The sequence below is a fragment of the Dipodomys merriami genome, unplaced genomic scaffold, assembly GCF_024711535.1.
Source record: "Dipodomys merriami isolate MVZ:Mamm:240054 unplaced genomic scaffold, mDipMer1.0.p SCAF_19, whole genome shotgun sequence".
Lineage (NCBI taxonomy): Eukaryota > Metazoa > Chordata > Mammalia > Rodentia > Heteromyidae > Dipodomys > Dipodomys merriami.
The window spans coordinates 27,083,156-27,109,019 of record NW_027203270.1 but is presented as its reverse complement, the minus strand read 5'-3'; the positions used below and the strand labels follow the sequence as shown (position 1 = coordinate 27,109,019).

Below are 25,864 nucleotides of genomic sequence, written 5' to 3'. Positions count from 1 at the left end.
TAACCCCTCTGTACATTACATTTGCAATAAAATTTTAATTTAAAAAAGAAAAAAGAAAAAGTTAAGCAGGGGCCTAAGGCCCTGAGTTCAAAGCCCAAGTATCGGTGCCTATGCGCGTGCACACACGTGCGCACACACGTGCGCGCGCGCGCACACACACACACACACACACACACACACACACGGTGGAATAGGTTCAAAGCAGCATCTGTGTGAACTTATAACATCCTCCATTTTCCTTACCCCTCCCTCATGTCTCCTCTCCTTTTCTCCCACTGCCCAGGCTCAGGCCGTCAGCACCAATTTTTTGAGCTCATACAGCTTTGGCTTTGTATGTGGTATTTCCTTCCTGCTGCAAAGCCAGCCTGAGGGATTCTCTTGAAGTAACGCCCTAACTGTGTCATTCCTCAGTCAGACATCCACAGAGCTTCTCCTATTGTTACTGAAAGAACTCTAAACTTCAGTCTCAGTATCTAGCCCCTTCTAGATTTCCCTAGTCTAGATTTCCAGTTAGATGGGTAGTGCTGATTATTTTCCTCACTTTTATCAGAAGCTATTCTCTCTCACTCGCCCCCCCCTCACATTCCCTGTCCTTTTCATAACCATATGCTGACCCTCTGCATTACTGAGCTTCTAACCAATGTGAAGTGGCATTACTACTTTCCTTAGGTCTTAGCGTTGTCTTTTCCCAGAATGGTCTCTCCTCCACTTTCACTGATCCAAATTGTAGTTCTTCAAGGCTCAGATGATGTTCCTGAATATTCCTACAAACTTGATGTCCTTTCTCTTTTGCAGTTTACATAATCAAGATGAATGATCCTAAAATAAAGGTGATTTTTTTCCATCTGGATATCTTCTACTCATCAGATAAAATTCTGGAGAAAAGAGGCAATTTTAGGTATAGCCAGGGAGCAGTCCTATCCATACAGTAAGGAAGAGACAGGGGAGCCCTTAAACATGAACTAGGCATTGTGATGCTAACTTTACAGTTCAATAAACTGATAAATTTAAATAAATAAATATATACATATATATGTAATTTAGCCATGTTAACAAAAAAAAATCTGGTCACCTGAAGAGATGGCTCAAGTTGTACAGCTCTTACTTAGCAAGCTAAAACAAACTAACTAAAAATAAAATACACAACCCCTAAAACAGAAGCAGGCAAATGGGATACAATAAAAGACCCAGAAATTTACCCAATTAGCTAGTTAGCTATAGTATTCTGATTCTGGCAAAAAGTACCAGCACTTGTATTGCAGAAGTGCTATTGTCTTAGAGGAATATACTAGCTTTATCAAGTATGGCCAGAAAAATGAATGAACCCAAATGTAGAATGAATCCAAACATAGAAAACTTAACCACAAGAACACTATGAAACAAGAGACAAAATGTCCACTCTCCAGTATACATACACACACACACACACACACACACACACACACACACACACACACACACATATGTATATATATACATTCATAAAAATGGGCAATAAAGTGAATAAACATTAAATAAACATATATGGCAAATATTACATGGAAACTTTAAAATATTTCACTAGCAGCAATTTTCAGCTCAAAACTACATCAAGATTCACCATAGTCAGAATGCCTGCCATCAAGAAAATTAACAGAGTTAGTGAGAATCCTAGGAAAGAAAGGAAACCCTATATACTGTTGGTGGGCATGTGATTGTTGTTTATCCAGTATACTAGTAAGTATAGACTTTCCTCAAATATATAAATATAAAACTCACACATGATCCAGCTAAAGCACTCCTTCATACATCTATGTACCTAAAGGTGTCAGGAAACATAGAATGGAGATACCTGCATGTTCACATCTATTGTGGGACTATTCACAAGAGTCAAGTCATGGAGTCATCCTGGGGGCCCACTGATGGTGCAAATAGAACAGAAATGTGGAAGAGATGCCCAATGGAGTATTATACAGACATTCACAAGAAATGATATCATAACTTTATAGGAAAATTCATGGAAGTGGTTATTATCATGTGAAATAAAATAAGATAGACTCAGAAAGACTAGTATTGTTTTGTTCTCTTACATTCAATCCTTAAAAAAAGAAAAGATATGAAAGTAAAAAGAAGCATTTCTAGAGTATGAAGTAAACCAGTCTCTAAAAGAAGATAATTAGTATGGGTAATCACAACAAAGAACCTAAGGTTATAGGTTCTTAACCCCCATGTTAAGAAAATTTACAATTAATATATACCAGTGACACAATATCAAGAACAATTAAAGATCCACAACAATGAAAGACTAAAGACTATGGATCTAAGAACAATTGGGCACATAACTGAAATGATCTACACCAAAATGTTCAGGAGACTTCACAGTTTAATGAGCACAGAATTCAACAGCTGGGGCCCAGATAATGAGAACTGTACCTGTTTTCGAAAAGGTATGTAAAATCAGTAACACTAAGATAAGAAAAAATGTGAGATTAAATTGTGTGCACTATGGGGCATAGCCAGACTCAGGAGACTGAAGTAAGTAGTTGACTTGGAGATGGTGACAGGAGAAGATGTAGGAAACTTGGTAAATAATTGAGAGTAAGAGAAAATCCACTACCAAGAAATGCCATATGGAGAGGTCTCCTTGGGCAGCTGGATTATGTTCCCACAGACACCCTGTATACATTGGACACGGTGGATACATGAGCACTGAAGGGCAGGTGAGCAGGACAGATCTCACCAGCTCCTGTCATTATTGTAGCTCTACTTCTGGGAGTTTATCTCCTGGCTAGAGCTTTCTCATCATTAGTGGAAGTCCTCAGCAGACATTCAAGTCTCTGGCTCTAGGCAACCATGGTCTATTTTTGAGGGAACAATAGGAAAGACCCAAGCTGGCACACCCAGAAAGCCCTGACCTGGAATTTTTATTGTTAGGAGATGAACTACATAATGATCTGAATAAAAATTGAAGAAGGAAAAATAAAGAGACATAATGCTTTTATGTTTGCATTTGTTCACATTTATTGATGATGTAGGAATAACAGCATTGCAGAAGGTAATTAGATAATTGATAGATTTCATGGAAAATTCCAACTTGGGTTTGTTTTGAAGAGAGATGGTAAGCTGACAAGGACTAGGGGTTGGGGGTCAGTATTTGGAGATCCACACAGACCTCAGTGGGACGTGAGGTTTGCAGCTGGCCTCCATGATCAGCTTGCAGATATCAGCTTCCTAAGTATTGGTAGCTTAAGACCTGGAGGAGGGAGCAGAGTGCTCAGCAGCAGGAATCAGTGCAGCAGCTGGGGCAGCAGCAGGTGGTCCTGCAGCAGGTGGTCTGACAGCAGCTGGGCTGGCAGCAGCAAGGCTGGCAGCAGGGCCTGCAGCAGCTGGACACACAGCAGCTAGGGCGGCAGCAGGTGGTCCTGCAGCAGGTGGTCTGGCAGCAGCAGGGCTGGCAGCAGGTGCAGCCACAGCAGGAGTTGACCATGGTGTCAGAGGATAGAGATTCTGGGTGGGTGTGCAGGGAGATGTGTGTGAACAGTTTGGAAGGCTCTGTCCCACATGCTCTTTTATACCCTGCTAAGGAGCACGTGTGATCCATCACATGTAGCTTTCTTTCCTTGTGGTTGTTTGGCTTAACAAATGGGTGGTTATCAAATTATGTCACTATATTTTCCTGCTAAAATTTTCAAGTGGGAAGGAAAACATGATGCTATTTTTCTGGTGTGTTGAAATTCACCTGTCGGTTCAGAGAGAACCATCTCCTAAGTGTGTGTGTTTTGGTCTAGTTCCTCAAAGAGCCACCATGTGGGCTGGGAAGATGACTCAGTGGTAGAGTGCTTGCTTTGCATGCATGAGGCCCTGGGTTCAATTCCTCAGCACCACATAAGCAGAAAAAGGTGGAAGTGGTGCTGTGGCTCAAGTGATAGAGTGCTAGCCTTGAGCTGAAGAGCTGAGGGACAGCACTGACAAAAAAAAAAAAAAGTCATCATGTGATCATGTGACAGCCGGTGTCTCTTTATGAGATGTTTCAATCGCATTTTACATGGTACATTTTGTCTCTTCTTAGGTATTCAAGATTGTTATAGGCCCATATTGTGTGTGGTGACCCAGGAGGCTAAAGCCTCACTAGAATCTAATGAGTGCTTCATCAGGTCAGGTGGGGCAGAAGGTTTGCATGTGAGAGGCCAGCAGTATGGGGCCAGGAAGGCCATGAGGACATGTTCCTTCCTCCACTGTGAGTCAGGATCCATTTTCTAGATGTTTTATGGGAACAATAGGCCAACCTTTAGGTACAAAACTGAATGGAGGAATATTGATATATCTTTGTTTTTCTTTGTGAGAAACAAATCTCTATATGTCATTTTTAGTGTCTCATGTGAGAATGTGTCTACAGAACTCTCTTATACCCTGAAGTTCCCTCTCAGTACTGTATTGTGAGCTTATTTCCCTTCTGTCTGTCTTGCTGTCTCTCTGTCACTGCTGATCTGTGTGTTTTGTTTGATTATAGGTTTATGCTTATAAAGCTGAAAACATAACATTTTAAAAATGATGTGTTCTGTGTGGAGTTATTTTTTTTTTTACTAATAAAGAGGACACAGAAAAACTTAAAGACATAGAGGGAAGGCTTGTTGATTTTTACAGGACAGAGTTCCATATTAATTTAGGCACTAAAGGAAGCTCTTTCCCCACTGGCAAAAGGGAAGATGACAGTCTCATTGTGGAGTAATAGATAGATAACATAACATAGTTGGCTGCCTGAAAAAAAGCATCTGGGGAATATTACAAACTGCCAGTCTCTGGCTCCTGTCCAGAACAATTGCAATTTAATTGGTGTGGAGTAATGCCTGTGCCCTGGGAGCTTTTCCATTTCCTCAGGTTTTCCCACTAGGCTGGGAAGTGTAAGATCCACTTTCTTAAAGTGTCCACAGTACATCTGTTTTCATATCCAGAGACTAGAAGTCAGAAAAAATAGCTCCATTTTATTTGATGGTGGTATCTTTAGGTACCAGAGTAGAAGAAACAATCCTGACTTGAAACTGGACTTTGATCCTTGTAGACTGAAACACTGATAATTCTCTTTACTATTTTACATTGTTCTAATAGCCAAGGCAACAGACCCACATGGTAGAGAATGGACCAACGGTACATGTAGCACAATATGAAATAGCCATTGATAGCCTGCTGGTGGGCTGTTAAGTTTGAAACCAGAAGCTCTATCTCTGTATTCCTTACTGAATTTTGCCTATGTATCATGAAATACCATGGACAATTAACATCAAGCGATACAAGAAATTATGTGAGGTCTGCTTGAGCGAAGCTACTTTTTATTTCAAAGAGTAGTAGGTAGAGTGTGACTTGTCTTTCTGTTATGTAATTTTTTGACACAAGCAACTGTCTGATGAGCTCCAGGGATTGTAGGGTCTAAGTGCTGATCTCTTGCTGACAGGACAGGCATTCATCAGAGATTAACCTGAAGAGATGCTCATCAAGAGGAAAGTCACAATGTTTGTCACTGACCACTTAATGATTTTATGTGATGTTGTTTTGAAGCAAGTTGGTGAAGTATGGAGAATTGTGCAGATTATGAACACCAGAAAGTAGAAATAATTGGCAACTACTTGAGAGGTTTTAAGTGCCAGCTAAAATATTTGTAGCAAAAGAATATATACATGCGCATACACACTCACTCCTCCCCCCACACACGGTGAGATCCTATGTGAAATTCACTGACTTACTGTAAATCTAAACTATAATCTCCAAGAGTGACTATCTATTGAAGAGGTATCATTATCTCAAGAATAAGTAGCCATGTGGTATAAACAACCTAAGGACCCATCAACAAATGAAAGAATAAAGGAAATGAGGTATATGTACTCAACGGCATATTATTCATGTGTTAAGAAGAATGAAACCAGCTGAACAAAGTGTATCTCACCTATAATGTAGGAACTCAGGAGGTTGGGAGCATTGCAGTTCAAGGGCTAAGAGTTGATAAGAGTCCATCATGACTAATTAAAGGCTGACCTGGGGGGAAATGCCATAGTCTATTTGAAAAATACCTAAAAATAAAACACGTGCATGCGCACGCACACACACACACACACACACACACACACACACACACACACAATTACATACATAATCCTTTGCCAAAGATTCATAGAATGGGAAATCATCTTGTTAAGTGAAATAACTACTCTGAGACTAAGAAACATCATGTGGATTCTGGTGCCATGCATCATGTATATACATTTTTTTCTAATTTGGAGAGGGGAAGGGAAATAACAAAATGCTGAAACAAGGATACAGGTTGACCCATTGTAACAATGAGACGTAGAAGACACTACATTGAAAACAAACTTTACAACTTTGTGGGGTGGGGAGAGGGAGAGGGAGGGGGGAAGGAATTGGGGAGGGGGAGAGGGAAGGGATGGTAGGGGAAAAACAAAGGAGGGAGTAACAATGATTGATAGGAAGTGTACTCATTGCCTTACTCCTGTAACTGTAACCCCTCTATACAGTATCTTTACAATAAAAAAATTTTAAAAAATAAAGAGAGATGCTGGTGCAAGAAAATAAAGAAATATGTGGAATTAAAAACAATAAAACAAAAAACAATGAACAGACAATAGTAGAGAGAAAAGAAAAAATGGATCAGTGGAAAATGAGACAAGGAATGAATGTGGGAAATTAGGATAAGTCAGAATACCAGTGACCAAATTATCTGAAATACATGTATGAAAAGTGTCAATACACTAATTTGCACAATCATTGATACACGCTGATGACAAAGTGTTTGAAAGTTAAACAGCAATGTTGAAAAGATTAAACACAGCTAGTCTGACAACAGTTGTGCAAATGTGGGAAGGAAGATACAGCCAAAGATTTAACACACCAGTGAGGGAAAAAACAACAACAACAACAAAACAAAGCAGTCAGCTTTGACACAGTGACAACCACCCACATTGTGTGGGGAAAAAAACAAACCTGTGTGAAGATGGCAAGAATGAGATGAGGAACCTGGCGTCTTGAACTGCGTACACTCTGAGGAAGCCCAGACATTGTAGGGAGAGGAGGATTCAGACAGAACAATTTTCTTGGGAAATGATCACAGGAAAGGTTGTAGGAAATTTGGGACATCATTGAGGGCAACAAGGGACCCAGGACAATGTATTCCCACGGACGACCTCTGGGACACGGGACACAATGGACACACGTGCACTGAGGGGAAGCTGAGCGGGAGAAGGGTGCACTGGCTCCCTTCCACCAACGGAGCTGTGTCCTGGGGGCCTTAGCTCCTGTCCAGAACTTTCTCTTGAATAGAGGAAGCCCTTAGCCAAGAATTCCAGGTATGGAGCCCTGTGAAACATTCTTCCTGAGTTCCTTTATTCTTGTCCTTCAGTTATCTAGAAATGAATGTGGAGATGGAGTTACTAGGGAATAGAAATGGCCCTAGTGGGAGGTTAGGAAAGGGAGCAGTGTGGAGAGTCACAGGGATAAGTCAGAACGCCTTCTATACACATGTATTCATAGCTGGGGAAAATTCAGAAAGAGAAATAAAGAGACAAATGTTTTTATATCTGGATGCTTGCAGAACTTAGGTTTATTTATGAGTAGGAATTACAGCATTTGAGAACAGAAAAGACTAAAGAGCAAACACTTCCATGGGGTGGGGGGTAACATGACAAAGTGACCGATTTCAAAGAAAATTCAATTTTTTTGTTTCTTTTGGAAACAGTCATCTGTCAGGGGAGGGGCGGTGTGTTGAAAGGTCCACATGAACCCCAGTGCGAACTGAGGCTTTGCAGTTGGCTTCCCATGATTCAGCATCAAGAATGCTGACTGCTGAAGACCAGGAACATGCGTGTCAACTTGCTCAGCAGCAAGAACCACTGCAGCAGCTGGGGCGGCAGCAGGGCTGGCAGCACACAGACTGGCAGCAGGGCCTGCAGCAGCTGGACACACAGCAGCTGGGGCGGCAGCAGCTAGAGGTGCAGCAGCTGGGCTGGCAGCAGGGCCTGCAGCAGCTCGAAATGCAGCAGGTAGGGCGGCAGCAAGGCTGACAGCAGGGCCTGCAGCAGCTGGACACACAGCAGCTGGGACGGCAGCAGCTAGAAATGCAGCAGCTGGGGCGGCAGCAGCTGGGCTGGCAACAAGGCCTGCAGCAGCTTGAGATGCAGCAAGTAGGGCGGCAGCAGGGCTGGCAGCAGGGCCTGCAGCAGCTGGACACACAGCAGCTGGGACGGCAGCAGCTAGAAATGCAGCAGCTGGGGCGGCAGCAGCTGGACTGGCAGCAGGGTCTGCAGCAGCTTGAGATGCAGCAAGTAGGGCGGCAGCAGGGCTGGCAGCAGGGCCTGCAGCAGCTGGACACACAGCAGCTGGGGCGGCAGCAGGTGGTCCTGCAGCAGGTGTACTGCAGGCAGCTGGGCTGGCAGCAGCCCTGCTCAGAACAAGATGAGCCACAACAGGAGCTGACCATGGTGTCAGAGGATGGAGGTTCTAGTAGGTTTTCTAGAGGATGGTCAGGAAAGTTTGGAAGTCTCCTTGCCTGTAATGCCCTTTTATACCCTGCTAAGGGCCTGCCATCAGCATTCTTTCTTTGTTATTGTTTGTGTTAATAAATAGGTGATTATCAAATTAGGTAATTATATTTCCCTGGTGAAATGTCAGGGAAGGGAAACATAACTTCCTTTTCCTGGTGTAGGATTCACTACCTCCTGATTGTCTTTTTTTGTTGGTTTGGTTTTAGTTCCTCAAAGAGAGCTGTCATGTGATGTTCTGTGTCTCAGGATGTACACTTCCATCTTAATTTTTGCAGCATGTGCTGTCTACTCATAAGGAATCATGATTCTTATAGACCCATAATGGTTTTATTGACCCAGGAGGATAAAGTTGCATGTGAGTCTTAAGGCTCCTTCATCCTGGCTCAGGTGGGCAAGAACGATGTGTATGTGGAAAACCCTTGATATGAGAATAGGACCATTAGAACATGACCATTTCCTTGCTGAGAACTGCAATTCTTTATTGGGGGAGGAGCAGATTTTTATGGGATACACAAGATTACATCCTGTTGGAAAACTGAATGGTAAAATATTGGTGGATTTTTTTTCCTCTTGAGGCTGAGCCCCTTAAAATTGTTTTTGTTCTGTCCTTCTGTTTCAATATCCAGAAAAGAGAAGTCATAAATACAATTGAATTCTAATTCAAGTTATCTAAACAATAGAGAAAATGGTTCTGAAGTAGAAACTTTGAACACTGAGCTCTGAGACTAAAGTACTGATAACCTTTTGTATTATTTCAGGTCACTTGAATATCAAAACTAACAAACCCACATGGGCAGAGAAGGAACCAACTAAGCATAATGGGAGATTACTAATGAAAATAGTCTTGAGTTTAATAAAATTCAACCAGGAGAGTCATCAGTGACACTACTCCTTGCTAAATCTCTCCTGATCTGGTGAAATAGATGGATGATGCATATGTGCTGGACACACAAATTGTGATGTATACTTCGGTGGTACTCCTTTTATTATGTAGAGAGGTAGAAGGGATGATAGAAATGTATTTGTGTGTTCATGTTCTTGAACTTTAAAATTTTTATTTTATTGTAAAGATGCTGTACAAAGGGGTTACAGTCACATGAGTAAGGTAATGAGTACATTTCTTGTCGAGCATTGTTACCCTCTCCTTTGTTGCTCTCCCACTATCCCTTCTCTCCCCTACCTTCCCCACTCTCTACTCCCCCCCCCCCCGCCCTGAAGTTGTAAAGTTCATTTCAACATAGTGTCTTGTGAGTCTCATTGTTGCAATGGGTCATCCTGTGACCTTGTTTCCCAAATTAGACAAATGTATATACAAGATGGAGGGTACCAAAATCAAGTACAGTGAAAACAAGGGGTATACTATAGGGGTATACAAAAAAAATCACATAGTAGATTTAAAAAACAACAACAACAAAGAAAGACCTCTTGTGTCCATATCTTGGGGTTCATCTCACTTAGCATCGTCTTATACGGTCATATGTACATAGCTTTTGAGCTTTTATGCTTATCTGATAATATTCTCCTAGACATATACTAACTATTGCAAACAAGGGAAACTATGGGACCTATATTTCTTTGGGTGTGGCTTACTTCACTTAATATGATTTTTTTCCAAGTCTATCCATTTCCTAACAAATAGGGAGGTGTCATTCTTCCTGATAGAAGCATAGAATTCCATTGTGTGTGTGTGTGTGTGTGTGTGTGTGTGTGTGTGTGTGTGTGTGTGTGTGTGTGTGTGTGTGTGTGTGTGTGTACCACATTTTCCTGATCCATTTATCTACTGCTCAAGGCTAGAGCTCTATCATTTGAGCCACAGCACCGCTTTCGGTTTTCTGGTGGTTTATTGGAGATAAGAGTCTCACAGCCTTTTCTGCCCAGGCTGGCTTTAAACTATGATCCTCAGATTTCAGCCTTCTTAGTAGCTAGGATTACAGGTGTGAGCCACTGGTACCCAGCATTGAACTTTTATGTGCATAGAATTCCAATGTATTGATTTTCTATTTGAAGTTCACTTCAGCAGTGGCTGAGAATATTTAGAACTGAACACAGTCTCCATTCAGCATCCCACAGGACACGGAGGCTCTCACTGAAGTTGGGTGAGAGGAACCGAGAGTCTTAGGAATGACTGAAGCTAACTGCAAAGTGGAACCTTCACTTGAGACCCCCAGCGCCAGCTGATACTAGCACTGGATCTAGTGAGAAAACAAGAAGGAGACAACAAAACTGTCCCTGATTTCCGATGCCTAGGAGCTGTGAAGTTATAAATGTATGGTGTTTCAAGCTGTTAGGTTTTTGAGGTAATATGACAAGAGATGATTCATTCAGAATTCTCTGGTCCTGCACACCACACCGGGGAACCAAAGCATGATCAGAGGGTACAGAGAAGTAGAAATGCCAGCAGCACAGGTCTAGCCATAAAGCTTGAAACCCCAACACGTTGACTGTTCCCTGGGTGATACGGCACAATGCTTTACTGAGATGAGGAGAAAGGAGTAGGAAGGGGTTACCGGCATCACAGAGGCATAAGGCCTGTTTTCCAAACTTTGTATGAAGCATTATTGCAGAAATTAACCCCCCTGGGGGTTCCAGGGATAATAAGATTACAGAAAATAAAACCCACCCAGGAAGAACATTTAAAGTTTAAAAACTAATGTGGGTCTAACTGTGTGATGGATGAGTTGGGAATGGTAATTAGGGAAGGGAGTTGTGTAACTCACAGCAGTCTGTGAGTATCCAGAGAACGTGGTAATCTCCATGGTAGAATGTCCTGCCTTACTCAACTTTATGCTCCATGGTCCATTTAAGTGAATCTGAGCTCTCCACCTACCGCCACTCCCCTCCCATAAACCCAGGCTCTGTAGAAGCAAAGTTTTGGCTCCAAAGCTGTGGACACTCCATGGGACACCAGACGGCTTCCATTGGACTGACACTTGCTACTGTCATTCCCGGGCTTCTCATGTCATTGGACAAGCAGGAAATGTAATGAGCTGTTATTCCCAGTTGCAGCTTCATGAGGAAGCCGGAGGATTGTTGCCAAGTGAGGAGTGGGTGGTGAAAAGGAGAATGTTCAGTGCTAGGGGAGCCTCTGGAGCCGTTCTAGAATTCTTATTTCCAAGAACAACAGCTGTAGTCCATTAAGAAAGGGCTCAGAACGTTCAGGATGTGACGGTGGTGGTCTTCCAGGCAAGTCACCTCCATCAGCAGACATTCCCTAGGCAACTTTCTCCGGTTAATTTGGACCAGGTAAATGGAGTGACCTGAATAAGAGAGTCCAAGTACCTTTCATCATGAAGATCCCAGCGCCTTTAGTTACTGTGACTATCCAATGCAAGGGGCGCCCTCTGTCCACATGCTCTGCTCTCCCTGTAGCTTTCCTGAACTATCTCTGTTTCCTCAAGACTGTTTTCTCTCTGGACCCTGTCCTCCTGCCCTGTGACTGTGCCCCTTGATAGGTGAGTAAAACTGCAAAGAGCTAGCCACCTTACTTCCTTTTTCTCCCTCCCCTCCCCACCCACAAGTTGTATAGTTCAGTTTCAGCACAGTGTCTAGTGAGTATCACTGCTGCATTTGTTCACCCTTTGTCCCTCCATTTCTGTGCTGCCACCATACTTCTAAGAGGAGAATGAAACGGTAGTTTCATTCACACTCTACAGAAGCTTGGAAATCAAATGAATTTGAGCTCATTAGGAATATTCCTTTAGGATTGATGTATACCTCTTACTTCTATGTCTTAATGGATTGTACCCAGAGCATTTCCTTGTAGATCACTTGCAGAAGAATCCCTATTTCAAGTTCTACTTTTAGTGAATGCAATTTATTACACATGGCCTAGTTTCCTAATCCCTAGTTTATTAAACTGTCCTAACTCATGCTGTGTGTGTTTACACACCACCTCCTCTGCCCATGGCATTTATTGGTTCACCTTAACACAGCCACCTCAAGTAATAGCTTCCATTCATATTTCCTTAAACACAGTAGCACAAAGCACCTTCACCATGAACATTTTCCCTGAAGCTCTAGAACTGCTCTTTAAAAGCAAACAACTAGCCAGGCAATAGTGGCTCATGCCTGTAATCCTAGCTATTCAGGAGACTGCGATCTGAGAATTGCTGTTCAAAGCCAGCTTGAGCAGTAATGTTCATGATACTTTTATCTCCAGTAAACTACTTAGAAAAAGCCAGAAGTGGACCTGTGGCTCAAGTGGTAGAGTAACCTTGATCACAGAGAGGCTCAAGACAGAGTCAAGACCCTGAGTTTAAGCCCCAGGACTGGCAAAAAAAAAAAAAACAAAACTTGGCGCTGTCTCTCTTAGCTTAACATTGTTTCATCTATTTGAGACAATTCAATATGAATTTTAGGGATTTTTTTCCTAGTTCTATGAAGAATGTCAATGAAATGTCAATGAAATTACATTGAATCTAAAGATGGTTTTGGTAAAACAGACATTTTCACATGTTAATTCTGTCCATCCATGAACATCAGATATCTTTCCACCCTTTATGTCATCCCCAATTTCTTTTTTCTGGGTTTCACAACTCACATTAGATTGATTACTAAGTATTTAGGGCATACATGCTATCATGTGCTTTCTTTCTCATGGGATTATTGTGGTTGGAACCAAAATACCTGGCTTCAAGTTGTACTACAGAACCATAGAAGAAAAGAAAAAGAACACACACACACACACACACACACACACACACACACACACACACACACAAATGAAAATAGAGCCAGGTGCTGGTGGCTCATCTGTATATTCCTAGCTACTCAGGAGGTTGAGATCTCAGGATCACAGTTCAAAGCCAGCCTGGGCAAGAAAGTGGTAAGACTCTTATCTCCAAATAACCACCAGAAAATCAGAAGTGAAGATGTGGCTCAAAGTGATAGAATACTAGCCCTGAGCACAATAAAAAAAAAAAGCCCAGACCCTGAGTTCAATACCACAGCCAACAAAGAGAGACAGAGACAGAGAAAGAGAGAGACACAGAGAGAGAGAGAGAGAGAGAGAGAGAGAGAGAGAGAGAGAGAGAGAGACCCATAGTCTGATGGAGTAAATACAGAGGATCCACAATCAAATAGTGGAATCCATTTAGGTGTCCATAAATAGATGCTAAATAGATAATGTAGCATATGTACTCAACAGAATATTATGCAATCATTAAGAAGAAAGAAATCATGGCATTTGCAGGGAAATGAATGCAAATGATAATCATAATGTTAGCTGAACTCAGAAAGATCAATGTTTTATATGTGGAATCCTTTTTTTAAAAAAGTTATGAAAATAGAAAGGGAAATTATTTTGTAGACTAGGAAAAGTGTGGTAAGATGATAAGGGTAAGGGGTAAAGGTGAGGTAAAACAATTACCTATGACACTGAGTACTTTACTTGGGAAACTGAAGAGACAGCAACAGACCTATAAGGTTTACCATTTTAATGGGTAATAAACTCAACGACTGACCCTATCCCCTGGAAAACACCCATTTTGTGCTTAAAATATGGAGACAGACACAGACACTGAGTTCAGGGACATGGGACCTTAGATTGTGCTCTCGGGACAGCCCAAGACAAAGGTTTGATAGGAAGTAGTTTACTTGGAAAATTATCCCAGAAAATCTCATTAGGGAACCTTTGAACTCTCTAGGTCAGGAAGGAAGTCATTGCAGAGTAAAATAAAGAGCAGAGCACCTCTAGATGCACCTGGATTCCCATCACACCTCTAGAATAATACATGTTCACCAAGAACCCAGAGTATTTGTTCTCCAGGTCCATTTTCCTGGTTAAACTCTGCTATAACTTGTGCCAGTAGCTTGCTGTTAACCTAAAGAAGGTTTGGAGCAGAGAATACCAGACACACCATCTATGAACTTATAATCCCTGACCAGAACAAGGACTGTTGTAGGAACAGAGCTGATATAGCCAAAAACCCTTGCAATAGTCATTTTATATGGAATGGGTGACACAAACATTACACTCACAGATGCGAAATTGAGAAGAGAAAAATCAGGAGACATAAAGCCTTTAGATTCAGATGTCTGCAAAATTCAGATTTATTTAAGATGTAGGAATTACAAGATTTAAGAAAAGGGATATGTCAAGGAATGACTCCTTCCATGGGGGAAATATGATAGTTGATAGTTGACGGCTCACAGAGAAAAATTCAGTTTCTATAAATGTTAGAGACAGACAGCAGCCTGGCAGGAGAGGAACCAGTGTATGTGTAAGTTTCCCAAATTGCCTTCCATGATTTAGCTCACAAACTGGCTACATTAGTGTTGACTGCTGAAGACCAGGAAAGTGTGGGTCAGAGCACTCAGCAGCAAGAACCACCACAGCAGCTGGGGCGGCAGCAGCTAGAGATACAGCAGCTGGGACGGCAACAGGGCTGGCAGCACACAGACTGGCAGGAGGGCCTGCAGCAGCTGGACACACAGCAGCTGGGGCGGCAGCAGCTAGAGGTGCAGCACTGGGGCCTGCAGCAGCTGGAGATGCAGCACTGGGGCCTGCAGCAGCTGGAGGTACAGCAGCTGGGGCGACAACAGCTGGTGGTGCAGCATTGGGGCCTGCAGCAGCTGGAGGTACAGCAGCTGGGGCGACAACAGCTGGAGCCACAGCAGCTGGAGCTAGTACAGCTGGGACGGCAGCAGCTGGAGGTGCAGCACTGGGGCCTGCAGCAGCTGGAGATGCAGCAGCTGGGGCGGCAGCAGCTGGGCTGGCAACAAGGCCTGCAGCAGCTGGAAATACAGCAGGTAGGGCGGCAGCACGTAGGGCGACAGCAGGGCTGGCAGCACACAGACTGGCAGCAGGGCCTGCAGCAGCTGGACACACAGCAACTGGGGCGGCAGCAGCTAGAGGTGCAGCACTGGGGCCTGCAGCAGCTGGGCTGGCAGCAGCCCTCCTCAGAGCAGGTGGAGCCACAACAGGAGTTGACCATGGTGTCGGAGGATGGAGGTTCTGAGTTAGTGTTCAAGGAGATGTGGCTGGAAAGTTTGGAAGTCTCTCTGACCCTGATGCCCTTTTATACCCTGCTAAGGGTCAACCTATGGCATTCTTTCCTTGTTGTTGTTTGTGTTAATAAATTAGCCCAGTTTATTTTCCTGGTTCCACTTTCCAAGATGTAAAGAAAACATGGTTTTCCTTTTCCTGATTTGTAAGCAATTGTGTCATTTCTTATAAAAACCATTTTCTAAGGTATCCTTTTTCTAGTTCCTCAAAGAAAACTGTCACATGACATTTTGTGTCTCATATGCAGTACTTCCTGTGTATTCTTAGTAATCATGATTATAAATTCTTACTGAGCCTTAATTGTTTCTGGTGACCCAGGAGGAAGTACCTGCATCAGAGCGTGGTGGCTCATTCCTAATGGGTCTGGTTAGCATAGGAATTTTGAATGCAAAAGCCCATTGACAAAAGAACAGGAAGACTTCTATCCTGTTCCTCACTCCAAATTACAATATATTTTCTAGACTTCTTTGGCAAACACAGAGGTCTTTCAAGTTGGACATCTGAATGGTGAAATGTTGGATTTCTTTGTTTGTTTGTTTGCCAGAAGCAAATTTCTAAAACTGATTTTTAGGGCATTGTGGGAGAGCAGCAATATTCAGCTACATCATGAAGTTCAGATATCTTCAATTCCACTCTATAGGCTTATTTTCCTTCTAATTTTCTATTGTTTTTCTGACCTTAGCAAACATGTCAATTCTTGTCTTTTCAAATTTTTTCTTTGATAACCAGGTAGGTATCCCAGAGTTGTTACCTCTGCCTCTCATTTATACTTGACCTGATTTCTCTTGAGTTCATGAAAAGAATGAATCAGACACTCTTGTTTCATTGTTTGCATGGGAGATTACACTTTCACTTTGGGGTCTTCACAAAAGCTAGTACAAAAGGAAAGAGAGATGGAAAACAGGTTACTCGGATTAGGAAAATTATCTGGAATTTATAGTGTGACTACCTTAAAGGCTCAAAGGATCCAAAAATGCCTATCCAATCGGCTAGGTAATTAATTAGTGTTCCTAAAAATGAGGGCTGCCAGTCCGTTTGATTGATCCCTGTGTGTCAAACTCAAGCAGTGAGCAGTATCTCTAAAAATTCTCAATTTGGGAAGTGGCACTGTGGCTCAAGAGGTAGAGTGCTTGCCTTGAGCTGAAGAGCTAAGGGACAGCGCCCAGGCCCAGAGTTCAGGCCCCACAACCAAAAAAAAAAAATTCTCAATTTGTAACTTTATAATGAAAATCAAACTTGTGTTGATTATTTATGAGTCATTGAAATATTTATTTAAAAAAAGGACCCATTGCAACAATGAGATGTACAAGTCGTTATGTAGAAAGAAAACGAACTTTACAACTTTGGTGGGGGGGGAGAGGGAGCAGGGAGGATTGGGTGGGGGGCGGGGGGAGGATGGGAAGGGATGGGCAGGGAAAACAAAGAAACAAAGGAGATGGCTACAATGCTTGATAAGAAATGTACTCATTATCTTGCCCATGTAATTGTAACCCCTCTGTACAGTATTTTCACAATAAAAAAAATTCATAAAACGTCTGACTATTTAAATCTGATTGGTGAGCATTTCCTTCACTTTAAATACATATTCAATATATATTCAAATATATTATTAAAGATATTTAATACCAATAATAAAACATATTTAATAATATATTTATAATTTTGTCATATGTAATACTATATGGTTGTATATTTAAATATTTGGATATATTAAATACAGGTTAAGTTTATTTAAAGTGATAGAAATGCCCTCTTTGTTCTTAAACTATCTTCCTTCGTTACTTAACCTAATCTTTGTAAAATCTTGAGTAGCATTTTTGTCCACCTGAATTTTTTAAATTTCTTTTTTTTTATTGTGAAAATATTGTACAGAGGGGTTACAATTACATGGGCAAGATAACGAGTACATTTTTTATCAAGCATTGTTGCCTCCTCTTTGTTTCCCCTTCCCATCCCTTCCTATACTTCCCCTCCACCCTCCACCCTCCCCCCCCAACCAAAGTTGTAAAGTTCGTTTTTCAACATAACGACTTGTACGTCTCATTGTTGCAATGGGTCCACCTGTATCCCTATTTAAACAATTTGTTTTTTCCCTTCCCCTCCACAAATTATACCAACATCAAATACAGTGAAAGCAGGGGTTATACCATGGGGGAGGGACATACAAAGCAACATAGAAATCATCTTATAAATACGTTAGAAACAATTGCATGAAAGAAAAAAAACATTTGAATACTTGTCTTGAGGTTCATTCCCCTAACATCAACTTTCCATTATGAAAACATTTGCTATATATATATATATATATATATATATATATATATATATATATAGTGTAATAAATAATTCTCAAGCAAGAAATGCAAGCCCATGTCTAAGAGGACATTTCTTTCACCAGAAAGTGCTAATATGTGTCTTTTCTTGACTCAAAATCCCTTCCTCCATCCCAGAAATGTTCACTAGTATGAGTTCTAAAGTCTTTATAATTGTTTTTTTATTAATACTGTTACCATCTTGATGCACATTCATAAAGAACAATTTAGTTTTATAGTAATAAGGAATTTTACAAAAATATTTATTAGATACTTGGGACTTTTGGATTTTCTCCATTCCTTCACTCATCATTCAACCCAGTGTTGCACATTCTCTATGTGTTGGGGTATTGTCTGCATTCTTTTATGATTCGATAGAATACAAGGAATTATTTTGATTGTTTATATATTCTGAGAGTTGTTTTGCATCCTAAAGCATGATAAAATAGCATGTATTTGGAAGAAAGTTACATGGTCTACTGAGTAGAATATGTATTATGGAATTGTTGTATAAAATACTATGTAGATGTTTTTCAAGCCCATTTTGCATATAATATCATTTTAGTCTGAGGTTTCTTTTCTGTGTGTGTTTGTAGGGATTTTTTTTTCAGGAGCGAGCAGGTCTAGATAATCTACCTATTGGTAAGAGGAGGGTTTTGAAGTCACCACTATCATTGTGTTTGGGACTACCTATCACTTTAAGTTCAATAGTATTTATTTAATGAAGCTAGATACACCACCAATATTTGGCTTGTAGATGTGAGCAATTGGTATTCATTCTTGACAGATTGTTCCCTTTATTAATATGAAGTGACATTCTTTGTCTCTCTTAACCAATATTGGTTTGAAGTATATTTTATCATGTATAAGTATAGCTTCTTTTGCCTGAGTCTGGGGTTCATTTACTTGGTAGATTTTTGTCTAATCTTTCACTATAAGCCAAATTTTGTTTTTCTTAGTGAGTAAAACTAGATTGGCTAGATTGTGCTTTTTAATCTGCCCTTCTATGTCTTTTGACTAGAGATTTGAGACCATAACTATTCAGTTTTATTATTGACAGGTACAGAGTCATGTTTGCCATTTTGTTGTTTCTGCATAGTTTGGATGTTATTTTAATTTATTTGAACATCTGATGGGATTTATTTTCTCCTTAATTTTCTTTCTTGCATTTTTCATCTTTTGTGTATAGGATTCATTTGAATATCTTTTATAGTGATGGTTTAGTGGTCATGAAAATATTTGGTTTCATTTACCATTAATCTAGGATGGTAGTTGTTTGCTTTTCAGAACTTCAAATACATCATTCCAAGCCTTCCTTAAAGCTGTCTTGTGAGAAATCTATTAGCAGATAAGCTTACTATTATATAACTTGGTTCTTCTCTTTTGCAACTTTCAGTACTTTTTCTTGTCCCACACACTTAATATTTTACCTTTGTCATGCCTTAGTGTGGTTCTTTTCTGGCCTTGTCTTTTGAGTGTCCTAAACCCTCTTGTACCTGTATGGCTGCTTCTTTCTCAAGGTTTGAGAAATTTTTCATCTACTGTTTTATTGAATATGTTTTCTATTTTTTTTTGGTCGGTTGTGGGGCTTGAATATGTTTTCTATACCTTTAGCTTTTAGCTCTTCTTTTATGCTCATGATTCTTAGGTTTGGTCTTTCAATAGTGTCTGAGATGTTTTACATGTTCCACCTGTATTTCTTAATTTCTGCTCCATTCTTTTTCTTTTCTTTTTGTTTCTTGTCAATGTGATGTACAGAGGGGTTACAGTTACATAAGTAAGGTAGTAAGTATATCTCTTGTCAAACTTGTTACCCCTTTCCTCATTTTTCTCTACTTTCCCTCCTCCCCAAACCCCACCCCCAAGTTGTACAAATCATTTCCAACACATTGTCTTGTGTATAAACTGTCCTCTCTGTTCTTTATTTGACTATCTTAGTGCATCTATGTTATTCTCAAGCCCTGAAGTTCTGGCTTTAATTTTATCCATACTACTAGAGACTTTCTACAGAGGTTTTGCTTTTTTGTGAGGTTTTGTTGAGTTTTTATTTTTTGACTTGTTGAGATTTTCATTTCCTGAATTTCAGTTTGATTCTTTTTCAGGTTTTCTATATCCTTACCAAATTAATCTGTATTGGCTTTCTTACATCGTTCAGCTTTCCTCTTCAAATAGTCCTTTGTATTTATTCACTCCTTTGTAGCTATACATTTTTATTTATTTATATTTACTCTGAAGTCTAGACTATCTAACTCTTGTTTTCTGAAATGGCTTCTTTGTAATGAATATGGCTAGTGAGGCCTTAATTTTCAGACCATCATGAGTTGTGACTCAGTCCCAAAGCCTGTCTGGTCCATGGCCTCCTGCCCTCAATCAATGTAAACTGATTGCTTGGTAGTAAGAGCTCTCTACAAGCATAGGCTTAGATCTTTTATTTCCTGGAATGACTCTCTCAAGATATGAAGTTGCTCTCAACATCCAATTTCCCTCTCCATGTCCATTTCTGACTGCCCAATCAACTCTTCTCACTCAGGGAAGGGGAGATAATTGTGGCAATCACATAGGTAAAGGCCCTCCTAGACATATCTGAAAATGTTATAATGAAATGGACTTCTTTAACTGACTATGGCAGTATATGCCTATAATCCCAGCAATTCAGGGATAATAAGGTCCTTGCTAATCTAGGGAACATTCCAAGACTTTGTCTCCCATACACAAAAAGAATAAAAACTATTATTTTTAAAAATAATTAATATATTCTGATAAAATGCTAAAAACTGTAAACCAAACTAAAAACAACAAAATATTAAAAGAGCAATTGTGCAAAAATTGGAAAGAGGATATGGCATCATATTCAGAAAGTTTATAAATTAATGAACAGTAAGCCAAAAGGGTGACCCTATACTCCATGGCAAGCATCCATAATTTGTTATACTGTGGTGAAAAAGACAGGCACTAGATTGAGATCTTGGTTGTCTTAGACTATGCTCTTTAGAATAGATGAATAACAAGTAGTTTACTTGCCTATAATCCTAACTACTCAGGAGACTGAGATCTGAGGGTCACAATTCAAAGCCAGCATGGGCAGAAAAATACATGAGACTCATAGCTCCAATTAAGCATCCAAAAAAAGCCAGAAGTGGAGCTGTGGCTCAAGTGGTAGAATTCTAGACTTGAGCAAAAAAAAAAGCTGAGGAACAACACCCAGGCCCTCCCTGAGGTCAAGCCCAGGACCTGAACACAAACATACAAAAAGTAGTTTACTTTGGAAAAGATCCTAGAAAGAATTGTAAGGAAATTGTGAAGTGATATAGGGAAAGGAAGATATTGTTACAGAGTGATTTAAAGAGCAGAACACTTCAGGAGATAACTGGACTTCAGTCCATCTAAACACCTGCAAAACATACTCCATCGAGGGAGATATCCAATGTGCTCACGAGCTTCTTATACTGGTTGAGCTCTGCTAGAGGCTTTACTCATGCCTATAGCATGTTTTTCAACCAAAGTCTTCATGCAACAAGTTTCAGACACAGGCTCTATGAATCCATATTTCTGTATTCGAATGAGGAAGACTGAGAGGACACAGCTGACACACATCAAATCATGTATTATGATCTTTTCATTATTAAGAAATGAGTCACAAGAAATTAGCCCATAAAGACAAGAGATAGAGAAGGGAAAATAAGGAGACATAATGTCTTTATATTTGGATGCTTGCAAAATCCAGATTTATTCAAAATGTAGGAATAACAGCATTGGAGGAAGAAATATTCCCCTAGAGGAATATTTGGTCACATGATAACATGATTTAGTAGCACAATCGTGGACAGATATGTGAGAAAACTCAAAACTTCTGTTTATGTTGGAGAAAGACAGTCACCTTGCAGGAGAGGGAACAGTGTATTTAGAGGCCCATATGAACCCCCAGGGGAACTGAGGTGTTACAACTGGCCTCCCATGATTCAACTTATAGGTGATTTATATCAAGAATGTTGTCTACTGAAGACAAGGAAAATGTAGGTCAGAGTGCTCAGCAGCAAGATCCACCACAGCAGCTGGGGCGGCAGCAGGGCTGGCAGCATACAGACTGACAGCAGGGCCTGCAGCAGCTGGACACACAGCAGCTGGGGCGACAGCAGCTGGGCTGGCAACAAGGCCTGCAGCAGCTGGAAATGCAGCAGCTGGGGTGGCAGCAGGGCTGGCAGCACACAGACTGACAGCAGGGCCTGCAGCAGCTGGAGATGCAACAGCTGGGGCGGCAGCAGCTGGGCTGGCAACAAGGCCTGCAGCAGCTGGAAATACAGCAGGTAGGGCGGCAGCAAGTAGGGCGACAGCAGGGCTGGCAGCACACAGACTGGCAGCAGGGCCTGCAGCAGCTGGACACACAGCTGCTGGGGCGACAGCAGCTGGGCTGGCAACAAGGCCTGCAGCAGCTAGAAATGCAGCAGCTGGGGCGGCAGCAGGGTTGGCAACAGGGGCGGCAGCAGCTAGAAATGCAGCAGCTGGGGCGGCAGCAGGGCTGGCAGCACACAGACTGGCAGCAGGGCCTGCAGCAGCTGGAAATGCAGCAGCTGGGGCGGCAGCAGGTGGTCCTGCAGCAGCTGGGCTGGCAGCAGCCCTCCTCAGAGCAGGTGGAGCCACAACAGGAGTTGACCATGGTGTTGAAAGATGGAGGTTCTAGGTGGGTATCCAAGAAGGTGGGTTAGATAGTTTAGAAGTCTGCCTGCCTAGGGTGTCCTTTTATACCCAGCTGAGGGTCTGCTGTAATGACCTATAACATTCTTCCCTGTTGTTGTTCCTTGTTGTTGTTTGTATTAATAAATAGGCCCTTATCCAATTAGGCAGGTTTGTTTTTCCTGTTAAGAATTTAAGGTGGATGGGAAATATGACTTCCTTTTCCTGATGTGTTAAGATTCATCTCTCATTCCTTACAGATCTACCTCCTAAGAGTCTTCTTATTTCTGTTACAGAAATCTGTCACCTGGCATTCTACCTAGTACGCATGCTTGGTCTCATTTTGTCTAGCATATCTTGTGAGGGACTCAACTATTTCTGGTGACCCAGATAGATAAAGTTGCATTGGAGTCACATAGGTTATTCATCATGGGTCAAGTGGACAAGGAAGGTTTAAATGTGAGAGACCACAGGCATGAGGATAGGAAGCCCATTAGGACATGACCCTATCCCTGCTGGGGATCATGAGCCACGTTTTATATTTCTTATGAGAAATACAAAGTGTTGAAATGTTGATATTTCATTTTCTTTCCTTTATACATAATATATACATATTTGTGCATAATATATGTTACATAAACATATATTTATATTATTTATATTATTATCAAGCAAACAAGGGAATTGGGCTACACAGCTCAGGTCTTATCAGGACAGGTGCATTCATGTCCTCTTCTTTTTCCAATCCAAGTTTGATGATTTATATCTGTCTTCCCTTCTCTCTGTGGAAGTTGCTGAGCACAGCATTATTATTCAAGTCCTTATTCATATCCTCGCTTTTCAAACATGAAGGCAACAGGAACGGAGCAGTAGTAAAAAGAGAAGACCAATAGTAAATAGACACCAAAATGGAAGAATTTTGGCTCATGCTATTTATAATATAGATACAGTAAAGGGTTAAAGGGTACACTGTGACTCACGCCTGTAATCCTAGCTACTCAGGAGGCTGAGAGCTGAGGATCCCAGTTCAAAGCCAGCTCAGGCAGGAAAGTCTGTGAGACTCTTATCTCCAATAAACCACCAGAAAACCAAAGTGGCACTGTGGCTCAAGTGGTAGAGTGCTCACCTTAAGCTGAAGAGCTCAGGGATAGCACCAAGGCTCAGAGTTCAAACCCCATGACCAAAAACATAAAAAATAAAAAAGTCCATCCAGTTGGCTAAATGATTGGCATTCCTAAATGTGAAGAATGCTACCAGTCCATCAGTTTGTCTTCTGTGAATCAAGAAACAAGCAGAGATTGGACCTTAAGAATGGGATGACATCATTAAATGTCTTAATTAAGACAGTTCAAAGACCAAATACATCACAAACATCTGAAAAAAAGTAAATAAAAATCGACTAGAAGACAGGGAAAATGCAGGGGAGGTGAATCTCTTCACATTTACACTGAATTTGGTAGGTTAGCTCTTCAACACCCTCCCTTTTCTCCACCAAAAATAGATCATACACCCTGTGGGTGACCACAGGGCATAGAAATTTTATTGTTGGGAGGATACAGTTAGGAACAGATTCCCATCATCTCTTGTATGGGATCTCCATGGAGCCTGAACTGGCAGATGGATCCCTTCAAATAGCCAGAGATGAAGATGCAGAGGTAGACTCAAGACTTGTGGAATGGAGAGCACTTATAAATGCAAGTCACCTTCTCTCTGTCAAGGTGAATTCATCTTCTCTGTGTCACAATGTACTCCAAAAGATATGTTAGTCCTTCTGGACTACAAATATCATATTGACTCATAATTATGGTGGAATCAATTAGTCACACCTGATAAACAGGGAGATGTAAATACTATGAGTACTGTACTTCAATAAGACATAGGTGCCCCAGCTGATAGGAAGTGCAGGTGACAATGGTTTACAGGGTTGTCACACTGGTGCTGTGTTCAAAAGTCCAGCCTATCAAATACCCAACTGTCCCCCACTAATACGTACCTTGCCAGCCAAAGAGTCCCAAGTAAAGGACTCTCTATGAGGAGATAGTACAGTTGCTTCTTTCTGACTGGAATTCATGTTCAGTTGGGTAAGAGTCTACTTTTCTCTCTGCAACTCCTTAGCACCATTATATTGAGGCTCCAGAAAACTTGAACTATCATCATGGAATCCTAAATAATTGCACCTGGGATCAAGAGAAAATGCAGCACAGGTTATGGTACTATAAGCACAGAACTGTTGGACCCGTTGCATTGCTACAACTCCATATTGCTCTAACCCAAACCTGGTGAACTGAGAATGTGATACCTTCAACTTGTAAGCTGTGGCTGAGGTCCCAGCTTACAGCCGATACCCTACAAGACCGGTTCCCTGTCCTCCAGGAGGCTGTACGTACTTTAAACCTGTGACGGTAGTGTGAGGCTCTGTTCTCCATGATTAAAATTGCATTAACCTAGAAAAGCAAGAGATCAAAAGATGAGACACCTTCATCAACCTTGTCATCCCTTTTGGAAAAAAAAAAATCATCCTTCTTCCACATAAATTTAGGTCCCATAGAAGTAGAAGTCTTTTGCTGAAGAGATGAGAATACGCAAGGCAACCCTGTAAGGGTTTCATGGGAATGAAAGTTATGTTTGTGACCTTAGCTCCCCGAGTTTCTGTCACCACTGGGTAAGCAGGCAAGGTAGGTAAGGAGCTGTTCCAGGATAGCTGACTTCATTGCCGTGAAGGAATAGGACACTGCTGCCCAGTGAAGTTAGGGAGGAAGATACCTAGCATTAGAGAATCCACTGGGGATGTTCTGGTATTTTTAGTTCCACTTATACCTGGGAATGTGCATGCCATGTAACCACTACAGCCAGTGTGGATATACTAACCTTGAGTTCAGAAGTCTCAGTAAAAGACCCAGATGACTCCACTAGGCAATTGTCCTAAATGACCAGAAAGCCTACCCAGTAACAGTTCGTATCTCTATACATTATGGCCATGACCCGAATCATTTCCCAGGTGGCCAGGATGGACAGTACATATATCTAGTAAAGGACTTTTTACTTTAAAGGTCCTCATCACTAAGCTAGTGTGAGCACCACAGGCAGGTGGCTGATAGGTTCACTTAGTCAATTCCCTAGTTACTTGTTGTCAGGCACAGGTGTCACTTCCTCTAGAGATAGCTACCCTATATACATTTTTCCTTCCTGTGCTGGGAAGCCCACAGGTGCTCAGTCAGTGAAAAGGTCCAGACCACCACCACCACTACCCCTTACCCCCAGACAAAAACAGCTTTGGTCCTATTCATTTTCTAGAGCTCACTGTTGGTCAAATGAAATAGAGTCTTGGAAACTGCATTTCTTCTCAGCTG

The 25,864-nt window shown here is 41.3% G+C and overlaps 3 protein-coding genes across 4 annotated transcripts; all 3 read right to left on the bottom strand.

Moving 5' to 3' along the window:
- Positions 1-3,253: 3,253 nt before the first annotated feature.
- LOC138830540 (keratin-associated protein 4-3-like) lies at positions 3,254-8,461 on the bottom strand. Its single transcript, XM_070026915.1, has 2 exons — positions 7,893-8,461; positions 3,254-3,440 (listed from the first exon to the last, which is right to left on the bottom strand). Exons 1-2 carry the CDS (start codon positions 8,459-8,461, stop codon positions 3,254-3,256), a joined length of 756 nt encoding a protein of 251 aa, XP_069883016.1.
- Positions 8,462-14,839: 6,378 nt separating this feature from the next.
- On the bottom strand, positions 14,840-15,460 carry LOC138831032 (keratin-associated protein 4-3-like). 2 transcript variants are annotated; one of them, XM_070028079.1, is made up of 2 exons: positions 15,189-15,460; positions 14,840-15,143 (listed from the first exon to the last, which is right to left on the bottom strand). In XM_070028079.1, the coding sequence occupies exons 1-2, from the start codon at positions 15,458-15,460 to the stop codon at positions 14,840-14,842; spliced, it is 576 nt and encodes a 191-aa protein (XP_069884180.1). The 2 variants fall into 2 exon arrangements, with proteins under 2 accessions (XP_069884180.1, XP_069884179.1); XM_070028078.1 differs by having other exon boundaries at positions 14,840-15,460.
- A 6,410-nt stretch (positions 15,461-21,870) lies between these two features.
- On the bottom strand, positions 21,871-22,497 carry LOC138831035 (keratin-associated protein 4-3-like). Its single transcript, XM_070028081.1, has 2 exons — positions 22,049-22,497; positions 21,871-22,006 (listed from the first exon to the last, which is right to left on the bottom strand). Exons 1-2 carry the CDS (start codon positions 22,495-22,497, stop codon positions 21,871-21,873), a joined length of 585 nt encoding a protein of 194 aa, XP_069884182.1.
- Between the last annotated feature and the right edge of the window lie 3,367 nt (positions 22,498-25,864).